Raw genomic sequence first — 12,395 nt, forward strand, 5'->3', positions numbered from 1 at the left:
TATATGAGAGCAAGAATTGGTTAAATGGAATCAATTACATACAGTGCTGGCAAAGTTCTTGGTTCAGGCTTGCAGCACTGATAGAATAAACTGCAGGTTCAAATCAAGTCTCTAGAGTATATCCACAGCTGGGATGGGTCAACAGTCCTTCGTTCAAAGCTTCAGTGTAGCAAAATTCCTCCAGAGGTAAGAAGCAGTTTTTTTATATTCTTTAGCCATGTGGTCTTTCTTTCTTTGTTCCAAAGACAAGCTGTCCATCACATGGCATGGAAAAATCTCAGAGTTCTGTCCATTGGCATGTCCCTGCATACCTGCTGAGTCGCAAGGCGTGTCTGCCTTCTCTCAATGGGTCAGTTGTATAGCTGATGGTCCTTAATGGGCCATCAAGCAGGCTGGGCAGAGCTGACACCAACTTGTCTGGAGTGTTCCCCAGAAGCATAGCACAAGTTTGAAATACAGACAGTACAGAGCCAATATTCATAACTTTAACTACAAAAATGATACACACATATAGACAACATAATCATAATCAGCAAACCATAACCTTGTCTTAGACACCTCATTTGACCCCCTTTATACAAGATTTGGTGCCACTACAGGACTTTGGTTGCAACAATGATCTATACGGTCCCAGCTTATGTCAATAACATGTCAGACTGTTATTAGGTTCCCTGCTCAGTCTTTCTTTTTTCAACACTAAACATGCACAGTTTTATCTTTCCTCATAGGTCAGATTTTCTAAACCTTTCATCATTTTTGATTCTCTCCCCTGGACTCTCTAATACTTGTGCACATCTTTCTTAGAATATGACACCAGGATCTGGACACAGTACTCCAGCTGAGGCCTCACCAGTGCTGAGTAGAGTGGGACAGTTGGCTCTCGTGTTGTATATGCAACACTCCTATTACTACACCCCAGAATTATATTAGCCTGTTTTGCAACTCCATCACACTGTTGACTCGTGTTCAATTTGTGATCCACTATAATCCAGCTCTTTTTCAGGAGTACTACCATTTAGCCAGTGATTCCCCATTTAATAGTTGTCCATTTGATTTATCCTTCCTAAGTATAGTACTTTGCAATTGTCTTTTTATTAGATTTCCTCTTGTTGATTTCAGACCAATTTTCCAATTTGTCAATGTCATTGTGAATTCTGATTCTGTCCTCCAAAGTACTAGCTACCTTGGCCAGTTTGGTATCATCCTCAGATTTTTATAAACATACACCCCACTACAGTATCCAAGTCACTAATGGCATTGACACTAAAAGCAGAGTTATTAGTAAATTGAAAGCTGCAGGAAATAAATTCTAGCTAGTTATGAAGATTAATTATATTGTTTCTTTGTTCCTCTCCTACCACACTGTGGGCAGAACCTTTCAGAACAGTGGAGTCTTGGTGTTAGCACCCCATTGAGATGTATGAGGAAGTTCAGATCTCTCATAGTTATTGTTTCAGACTGTCTGCAAACTCATGAGGACATCTCAGCATCAATTACACTACAGTCAAGTTTTCACACATTTCTTCACAACCATACCAGCTAGAATCTTTTTTTAAAAATAAAAAAAAAATGAAAGCTGAGATTCTGCACTCCACACATGATTCTGAGAGCTAGGGCCTTATGCACCAGGCCTATAGTGTTTATGTGTTAGTGTTAATATTAATCCATCCCTGTTTCTGTCTTCCACTAGATGATGTTTGTCACTTCTTTGGGTAATATATATAAGGGTAGGACATAACAAAGATTACTGATGGTACAGTGTGTTGCTCTTTGTTAATAGGCACAGTTATGACACCAAACTACATAGACTCCAACAGTCTCAGTGTTGCCCCATGGTGTGACTGCAGCAACAGCGGTAACGACATAGAAGAATGCTTGAAATTTCTGAATTTCTTCCAGGACAATACATGCCTTAGTGAGTACAATATTATAAAATGTCTTCAAACATACATTTATTCATGTTGCAACATGTGCTGTATGGGATTGTTTCACCTAGTTTTTAAGTACATTGTGATACTTCAAGGCCACTTCTATGCATTTTGATAGATTGGATATGTAGTAGGTTTAGAAACTAGAACTAAAGGTAGTTGAGCAAATCTACCTGATGTTCAAGCTTGTAAACATGAGAAACTGTGGGAGATAATTCCAAATAATAGTGGTACATAATGTGGAAAAATTCATCTACCAACAGATTATATTTTGGGTGGCCATCAAGGAAGGTCTCTACCAGAAAATTGCAAGATCTAAGTGGCTTGTGTATAATGTGAGAAATAGGCTAAAAGGGTTTTATACAGATATACATGAATTGGGATTTTATTATCAGTACTCTCTCAGATACTTGAAATTTGGTCACAAACTTCTCTCAAATGATTTTTTTCACAATGAGATCCTGATACAGCAATTTAATTGAGATTGTTATGTTATGGTTTTAATAGCCCAACTTACTTCCAGTTGAGGGCCTCTGAGAAGTCAGTTTTGGTAGACTTCCTTTCCAAACTTCCTTTTGCCAACACACTTATAACTCAATGATAGGGAGCGCACACCAGAATTTCAGAGAAACGGTTTATTGCTGATGTAGGGCAATACAATATTTAAGGTAGTCAGGGGAGTCATACAGCACACAAACTTGGTCACCTCTTTTAAAAAAAAAACCCAGAAAGTTATATTAGCAGTGGGTCTGAAGTAGGGCATTCTCTAGTTGGGGATAGGGGAGTGATAGTGAAATTCCATCACTGGGCTATCAGAGACCTTGCACTTCTCTAAGACCTTGTCTCTAAGAATCTTGCAGTGGTTTGTAGGGTATGTGTAGCTACATGCCTCAGTGAAAAGCTCCAAAAGCTCCCCACTGCCAGAGCCTTTCCCCACCTGTATTACACCCGTCAGAGCCTTTCACCACTGCTTGCTTCTTTCAGTGCAGTGGGAAAAGGCTCTAGAGATGGGAAGGCAGCAGGACACTACAGTGCTAAAAATAGCAGTGTGGATGAGTGAGGCTCTGCTTGAACATATGGAGAGCTGTGTAAGATGTATACCCTTGTGTTCAGATGTATAGGGCACTCTGCTCTATTCACTGGGTACTCTACGCTACTCACTTAAGCAGTGCCTCATTGCATACACTGTTATTTATACCTATTCTAGCTGGGCATGTAGTGTTAGTACTCTACACACCATCAAAGGTGTTGACTGCCCTAAGACCATTTTTATCTTTTGCCTCTACCCAACAGTCTCTCAACATGAAATACTTCCATTAAGCATCAGTTCTGTGTGCAGAACGATGACAGGGTTGAGCCCTATTTGTTAAAAGCCTTGGAAGGATTGCTAGTCAGGAAAGGTTAATGTAGATCATTGATTAAGCAATCAATTCCAAGTGGGATTCTAATCGAGACAGGGGAACTGTATAGCATCCATACTTTCTCCAAGCTGCCTCTCACACATATAACATTTCATATTTTATAACATTTCATATTTTGCTAATTTGTAAGTGTGTTCATTAGTCATTACTATCATTTTACAAGTTCCTTTTAGACTTTAAGTGTACACCAATCCCTTTGTCCCTGCTGGAATAAAAAGTTTAATGACAATAAAGCAGTGACATTAGAGGTCACTATGAGAAAAATTATACTTACCCTCACAGGGAAACCTCTTCTTTGTGAAAAAAAGTTAAATTAAAGGTGTTCCTGGTTTAGTAGCATTTCACAGAGGGAGAAAAAGTGTTCTCGTGTCTTTTCATAAATGGCCTTTCAACATGGGAGAAAAAAGCATTTGTTTCAGAACAGAGACTAAAGAAATCAGTTTTAATTTTTAAGTATAGTATTATTTACATGTATTCTGCTGTTGGAAAATGAAGAATTATAGGTCCTGGTCCTTCAAACACCACATGCATAACTGTATGAATGTGAGTAGTCCTGCTGAAGTAAAAAGAAATACTCACATGTGTAAAGTAAAGTGCATGTGTGTTTGCAGAATCTGGGCCTTACCTGAAAATGGCCAGCCTTTAAAAAGCCAGAATCCCACATTTCTAAGGCCTAAATGATAGTACATTTTGAAATCCCAACCAGTATTCCTTTAATTCTGTTATAACTCCCAACTGTGGCACCTTTAAAAAGAGGTTGGCCCATTTCAAATCCTAAAGTCCTTTATTAAACTTTATTTTTATTAATATTTTAAATGTTCTTCTAATACACACAGTGTTGCTTATTCTGCATACTATGACCTTGATCCTGCATACACTTGTGCACTGGATAATTGCACTGGGTTGAATGGGACTCAGGTTACCCAGGGGTATAAGTGTTTTGGAGGGTTTGGGCATACATACCAGATAGTGGAGTAGAGGGGAAGAACTGGTAAGCAAGGGGAAAAGACAGAGCAAAAGTGAGTTAATACAGATGATTGAAACAGTCAGCCAACTACTAGAGCAGTTAAGCGTTTGCCGTGGCATCTTACTCTTATTATGTTCATCTGCTATGTTATAGTTATAAAATTCATGCACATTGTTACAAAAACATAGATACACAGAAGGAGGAAAAAAGAAAAGAGAGAGTTATAAGAGTAATTATAAGAATTATAATTTTATTTTAAATTATAAGAGTAATTTTATTTTAAAAACTAGAGGGTGCCTCCATATTCTCCTGTAGCTTCTCCTACAGCACTGAAAACAAGAAGCTGGTGCACTACTTACTTTAGGTAATTGTCTGGTCTCCTATGACATTTACTGTGTGAAAAATACTGCAGCTTACCTTGTTTAAGAGAGAATACTGGACAGGAAAATCCTTTTGTACTATTCTCACTTTGCCCCCCATCAATCCAACCAATTGTAATGCCTTTTTTATGAATCAATCTCTGTTTGGTGGAACGCTAAGATCAGATTCTAGAATAAACTGCATCTTTCTAAGATGAGGGCTAAATGTAAATTATTTTATAGTGAGATGGATGCCAGTGAAGAGTATTGTTAATAACTTCCCCATTCAAGTCCCATGTGAAATTGTTTGGTTTCTTATACAGTGAGGTGGAATAAGAAATCCCTAAATCCATGCTGAATCCCCAAGGACCTGATTAAAAACTGTTTTTCTATTCATTTGTATTAAAAAAAACCCCACACAACCAATTTACCCTTGCCATAAACACACTCTTTAATCCCATGAAATTGATAAACTTTCTAACCTTTATATTCTAAACTTTTAGTTTAAACACACTTCTCTCACTTTGTTTTGTAGATTTTGTTTGGAAACTGGTCATCTTAGTTAAACAGTCCCTTGTTTATGGGAACATTGGTTTTAAAAGCAAGCTGTGGAAATAAGTCAATATATTGCTTGCTATTTATGTTTGGCTTGTTGCATAACATAATTTATCAGAATTAGGACACAACATACATATTGTACTTTAAGTCTCACCAGTTAAGTTTTTTGAAGCTTTTGAATGCTAATTTGCTCACAGAAGATTTAGGGTTTTGAGCTTCCATAAAGAATGGCTGAAAATATTTCAGGGAGAATTTAGCAGTAGATAAACCTGTGGCCCCAAAATTCACATTTCTGACATGTATTCAAAATAAATTGAAACTAGCTTTTCAATATAAATACGTGACTTTGAACAAACAAGGACAAGATTTTGCATGGGAGAGCATTTTTGGAGTTATTTCTGTTCTATGGTATCAGGTTATTTTTAATGCCAATTCTGCTGTTTGTGGCATTGGTTTATATGCAGAATTTTCTCTATACTTGTTTTCTACAGAAAATGCAATTCAAGCCTTCGGCAATGGCACAGATGTGACTGTGTGGCAGCCAATCCTACCAGTACAAACCACCACACTGACAACTACGACAGCTTCCAGATTTAAAAACGTGGGTTCAGAGAGCACCAACAATGAAATATCCACCCACAATGATTTACCAGCATGTGCAAATCTGCAGGTAAGATTGTTTCGTAAGTGCTACATCGAGACAGCAATATAAATGTGCAAAATGGAAAGAAGGAAATTGTTATCGATATAGAATCTGTCACCCCTGCCTGCTGCATATGCAGATACCCAGATAGGCTTGAATTAATCTGTATTCTGTCTCTGTTGGTTCTAATGTTGAAGTTATTTATCCCATATTTTGTAATATGTTAAACACTCTTATTTTAAATAAGAAACATAAATAAGAATAGGTTGTACTGGTACAGTAACCCAGGAACAGGACATAGTTATTTAGTGGAACCGCAGCTTTGAATATGAAATTGGCATTCCTGCTACCCAGCCAATATAGACCAAATAGAGATGATGCAATCAATCATTCAAATTCAAAGGTTCCACTGAGTGTGAACTAATGTACCTTGAATCTTCTTCTTGGCCCTTCATCATGTTAGTTACACCAACTTAGACTCATTTAGATTAAAAAGTGAATGTGAACATAAGAGTGTACATTGGTATAACTGACATGGGAAAGGGGGAAATGATCTAGGTTACACACTCCCCTCTGAACTGGGCCCAGTGTCCTGCTTCAGTTAGTCAATTCATGGTGTGGCATTGAATCTAAATTTTAAAGAGGCTAAACACTTGCCCAAGGCCATAAATGCAGCTATCAGAAGATTACAGAATTTGGGCAGGAAAAAAACACAGAATTTTGGCAGGGGAGAACATGAGGTGAAAGAAAATTTAAACTGAAAACATCTCTGAGCCAGAGGATTTTAGAAATCCTGTATTATAAAGATTTCTGGTTGTTTAAAGATACTGACTTTGCTCAAGGACAGATCTGCTTGGCCCACTTTTAGTTTTGTCTTCATAGTGGGACAATAGCAATATTACACAAATTAACTGCTTTCAGCTTTGTTATTAAAGTTTCTATCTGACATGAATTTGGTTTTACACTGGACATCCAAACTATTGATCATAGGGTTAGAAGGGACCGCAAGGATCATCTAGTCTAACCCCTTGCCAAAATGCAGGATTTGTTGTGTCTAAACCAGCCAAGATCTGAAAGTCATTCTTTCCCTGTGAAATAGCTTTTACATTTTTCTTACTTATAAAATATTTGATTGTTGTATTCTTACTGTCAGAAAATATCAGTGTCCACATTTATTTCCAGGGACAATTTGTATATCTCAAGATTTTTCCAGCCTTTATTCTGCTTCCTCATTTTTCCTAACCATTTCCCCATCACCAACTCCTTTTAGTTTCTCCCTTTACTTGGCATGTCAAGTGGGCAAATTTCATATAAACCTAATACATTGCACAGGTGTCATTTACTTGGAAGATATATTGGGGTTAATGACGGTGATAACTGCTTTCTCTTCTTTTCTTTTTACTGTGATTTTGCATATCTATTTTCATTATTAGTCAAGTTTTGTAAGTAATTGCTAATTAACAAGGGATGTATTTACATAGGCATTAGTGACTTGATTTGAAAAAAATATTCATGTTAAAAAAGAAACACAACTATTAAAAAATGGACCTCTGAATTCTTGTGTTTAAAAACAAAAAAATCATGGAGAAAACATTAATTCACTTCATATTATATTTAATAAGTTGCATTGATGAACTGAGTATTTCTTCCTTAGAGCAGGGATCATGTCTATATTCCCTGTTTGTACTGCCCCTAGCAGATCAGGGCCTCTCGGTGCTACCAAAGTACACATAATAAATATTGGATTGGAAATGGCAGACTATCTTAAATCCCATTGATTTCAGTTGGAGTTCTGAATGTTCAACACGTTTGAAAATCAAGCCGTTTTTCCAAGTAACTGAATTAGCCTCCACTGTCTTCCCTCCCTCCCTGCCCCAGTCCTCTAGCATTTTAAAAGTCACATTATCATCTCAGTCAATCAGCACTGTTTGGGGCAATATCTTCACTTCACAAGTACCACTGAGCCCTGGTCTACACTAGGACTTTAGGTCGAATTTAGCAGCGTTAAATCGATTTAAACCTGCACCCGTCCACACAATGAAGCCCTTTATTTCGACTTAAAGGGCTCTTAAAATCGATTTCCTTACTCCACCCCTGACAAGTGGATTAGCGCTTAAATCGACGTTGCCAGCTCGAATTTGGGGTACTGTGGACACAATTCGATGGTATTGGCCTCCGGGAGCTATCCCAGAGTGCTCCATTCTGACCGCTCTGGACAGCACTCTCAACTCAGATGCACTGGCCAGGTAGACAGGAAAAGAACCGCGAACTTTTGAATCTCATTTCCTGTTTGGCCAGCGTGGCAAGCTGCAGGTGACCATGCAGAGCTCATCAGCACAGGTGACCATGATGGAGTCCCAGAATCTCAAAAGAGCTCCAGCATGGACCGAACGGGAGGTACGGGATCTGATCGCTGTTTGGGGAGAGGAATCCGTGCTATCAGAACTCCGTTCCAGTTTTCGAAATGCCAAAACCTTTGTGAAAATCTCCCAGGGCATGAAGGACAGAGGCCATAACAGGGACCCGAAGCAGTGCCGCGTGAAACTGAAGGAGCTGAGGCAACCCTACCAGAAAACCAGAGAGGCGAACAGCCGCTCTGGGTCAGAGCCCCAAACATGCCGCTTCTATGATGAGCTGCATGCCATTTTAGGGGGTTCAGCCACCACTACCCCAGCCGTGTTGTTTGACTCCTTCAATGGAGATGGAGGCAATACGGAAATAGGTTTTGGGGACGAAGAAGATGATGATGAGGAGGAGGTTGTAGATAGCTCACAGCAAGCAAGCGGAGAAACCGGTTTTGCCGACAGCCAGGAACTGTTTCTCACCCTAGACCTGGAGCCAGCACCCCCTGAACCCACCCAAGGCTGCCTCCTGGACCCAGCAGGCGGAGAAGGGACCTCTGGTGAGTGTACCTTTTAAAATGCTATACATGGTTTAAAAGCAAGCATGTGAAAGGATTACTTTGCCCTGGCATTTGCGGTTCTCCTAGATGTAGTCCTAAAGCCTTTGCAAAAGGTTTCTGGGGAGGGAAGCCTTATTTCGTCCTTCATGGTAGGACACTTTACCACTCCAGGCCAGTAACACGTACTCGGGAATCACTGTAGAACAAAGCATTGCAGTGTATGTTTGCTGGCATTCAACCAAAATCCGTTCTTTATCTCTCTGTGTTATCCTCAGGAGAGTGAGATATAATTCATGGTCACCTGGTTGAAATAGAGTGCTTTTCTTCAGGGGACACTCAGAGGAGCCCATTCCTGCTGGGCTGTTTGCCTGTGGCTAAACAGAAATGTTCCCCGCTGTTAGCCACAGGGAGGGGAGAAGGTTGAGGGGGTAGTCACGCGGTGGGAGGAGGCAAAATGCGACCTTGTAACGAAAGCACATGTGCTATGTATGTAATGTTAACAGCAAGGTTTACCCTGAAAGAGTGTAGCGACTGTTTTATAAAATGTGTCTTTTTAAATACCGCTGTCCCTTTTTTTTTCTCCACCAGCTGCATGTGTTTCAATGATCACAGGATCTTCTCCTTCCCAGAGGCTAGTGAAGCTTAGAAAGAAAAAAAAACGCACTCGCGATGAAATGTTCTCCGAGCTCATGCTGTCCTCCCACACTGACAGAGCACAGACGAATGCGTGGAGGCAAATAATGTCAGAGTGCAGGAAAGCACAAAATGACTGGGAGGAGAGGTGGCGGGCTGAAGAGAGTAAGTGGCGGGCTGAAGAGAGTAAGTGGCGGGCTGAAGAGAGTAAGTGGCAGGCTGAAGACAGGGCTGAAGCTCAAATGTGGCGGCAGCGTGATGAGAGGAGGCAGGATTCAATGCTGAGGCTGCTGCAGGACCAAACCAGTATGCTCCAGTGTATGGTTGAGCTGCAGCAAAGGCAGCTTGAGCACAGACTGCCACTGCTGCCCCTCTGTAACCAACCGCCCTCCTCCCCAAGTTCCATAGCCTCCACACCCAGACGCCCAAGAACGCGGTGGGGGGGCCTCCGGCCAACCAGCCACTCCACCACAGAGGATTGCCCAAAAAAAAGAAGGCTGTCATTCAATAAATTTTAAAGTTGTAAACTTTTAAAGTGCTGTGCTTAAAGTGCTGTGTGGCATTTTCCTTCCCTCCTCCACCACCCCTCCTGGGATACCTTGGTAGTCATCTCCCTGTTTGTGTGATGAATGAATAACGAATGCATGACTGTGAAGCAGCAATGACTTTATTGCCTCTGCAAGCAATGATTAAAGGGAGGAGGGGCGGGTGGTTAGCTTACAGGGAAGTAGAGTGAACCAAGGGGCGGGGGGTTTCATCAAGGAGAAACAAACAGAACTTTCACACCGTAGCCTGGCCAGTCATGAAACTGGTTTTCAAAGCTTCTCTGATGCGTACCGCACCCTCCTGTGCTCTTCTAACCGCCCTGGTGTCTGGCTGCGCGTAACCAGCAGCTAGGCGATTTGCCTCAACCTCCCACCCCGCCATAAACGTCTCCCCCTTACTCTCACAGATATTGTGGAGCACACAGCAAGCAGTAATAACAGTGGGAATATTGGTTTCGCTGAGGTCTAAGCGAGTCAGTAAACTGCGCCAGCGCGCCTTTAAACGTCCAAATGCACATTCTACCACCATTCTGCACTTGCTCAGCCTGTAGTTGAACAGCTCCTGACTACTGTCCAGGCTGCCTGTGTACGGCTTCATGAGCCATGGCATTAAGGGGTAGGCTGGGTCCCCAAGGATACATATAGGCATTTCAACATCCCCAACAGTTATTTTCTGGTCTGGGAATAAAGTCCCTTCCTGCAGCTTTTGAAACAGACCAGAGTTCCTGAAGATGCGAGCATCATGCACCTTTCCCGGCCATCCCACGTTGATGTTGGTGAAACGTCCCTTGTGATCCACCAGAGCTTGCAGCACTATCGAAAAGTACCCCTTGCGGTTTATGTACTCGGCGGCTTGGTGCTCCGGTGCCAAGATAGGGATATGGGTTCCGTCTATAGCCCCACCACAGTTAGGGAATCCCATTGCAGCAAAGCCATCCACTATGACCTGCACATTTCCCAGAGTCACTACCCTTGATATCAGCAGATCTTTGATTGCGTGGGCTACTTGCATCACAGCAGCCCCCACAGTAGATTTGCCCACTCCAAATTGATTCCCAACTGACCGGTAGCTGTCTGGTGTTGCAAGCTATCGCCACTCGCTTCTCAACTGTGAGGGCTGCTCTCATCTTGGTATTCATGCGCTTCAGGGCAGGGGAAAGCAAGTCACAAAGTTCCATGAAAGTGCCCCTACGCATGCGAAAGTTTCGCAGCCACTGGGAATCGTCCCAGACCTGCAACACTATGCGGTCCCACCAGTCTGTGCTTGTTTCCCGAGCCCAGAATCGGCGTTCCACAGCATGAACCTGCCCCATTAGCACCATGATGCATGCATTGTCAGGGCCCATGCTTTCAGAGAAATCTGTGTCCATGTCCTGATCACTCACGGGACCGCGCTGACGTCGCCTCCTCGCCCGGTATCGCGTTGCCATGTTCTGGTGCTGCATATACTGCTGGATAATGCGTGTGGTGGTTAATGTGCTCCTAATTGCCAAAGTGAGCTGAGCGGCCTCCATGCTTGCCTTGGTATGGCGTCCACACAGAAAAAAGGCGCGGAACGATTGTCTGCCGTTGCTCTGACGGAGGGAGGGGCGACTGACGACACGGCTTACAGGGTTGGCTTCAGGGAGCTAAAATCAACAAAGGGTGTGCCTGTACATCAAGGAGTATTTCAGGCAGGACTGCACGGAGGGTTCCAATAAGAAATGGTGCACCTAAGTTATCGTTGTTATTGGAACAAGGAGGTTAGCCTGGCCTCTGATTGATACATGGCTAGATTTACCTCGCTGCACCTTCTCTGTGAGTGACAGCAGTGTGATCTAGACAGGGGAGGAGGCAAATGAGTACAAAACAAATATGGTCTATTTCTTGTTCTGACCCACTCCATCTATCTTTTACATCTTTGGCTGGCAGCAGACGGTGCAGAAGGACTGCATGCCATCCACATCTCATGGCTGCTCGGCAGAAGATGGTACAGTACGACTGCTAGCCATCTTCATCTCTTGCCTGCCTGGCATAAGATGGTACAATACGACTGCTAGCAATCCTCATCTCTTGCCTGCCTGGCAGAAGATGGTACAGTACGACTGCTAGCAGTCCGTATCGCCTGCCCGCTCACCATAAGACGGTTCAATAGGACTGACTGCAGGACTAAAGAGAATGACCTGCTCAAGTCACTCCAAATTTAGTCCCTGCGCCCATGTCTGCCCAGGCACTCCCAGCCGACGTGGCCAGGAGCACCTCGGACACGACGAGGACGACTACCAATCGTATTGCACCGTCTGCTGCCAGAAGGCAATGGGTTGCTGCTACTGTGCAGCAAAGCCGTACCGCGTCTGCCAGCACCCAGGAGACATAGGGTGACGGTTACCTGAGCTGGCTCCATGCTTGCCGTGGTATGGCGTCTGCATAGGTAACTCAGGAAAAAAGGCGCGAAATGAT

General features: G+C 42.5%; 1 protein-coding gene across 3 annotated transcripts in view; it reads left to right on the plus strand.

Moving 5' to 3' along the window:
• Window positions 1–12,395, plus strand: part of GFRA1 (GDNF family receptor alpha 1) — a 206,339-nt gene that overhangs the window by 155,295 nt on the left and 38,649 nt on the right. For all 3 annotated transcript variants that reach the window (XM_048857960.2, XM_048857961.2, XM_048857962.2), the window contains 2 exons: window positions 1,781–1,915; window positions 5,725–5,903. In XM_048857960.2, the coding sequence (XP_048713917.2) occupies window positions 1,781–1,915; window positions 5,725–5,903 (314 nt within the window). The remainder of the gene's footprint in view (window positions 1–1,780; window positions 1,916–5,724; window positions 5,904–12,395) is intronic.

The sequence above is a fragment of the Caretta caretta genome, chromosome 7 (genome assembly GCF_965140235.1).
Source record: "Caretta caretta isolate rCarCar2 chromosome 7, rCarCar1.hap1, whole genome shotgun sequence".
NCBI classification, from domain to species: Eukaryota; Metazoa; Chordata; order Testudines; family Cheloniidae; genus Caretta; species Caretta caretta.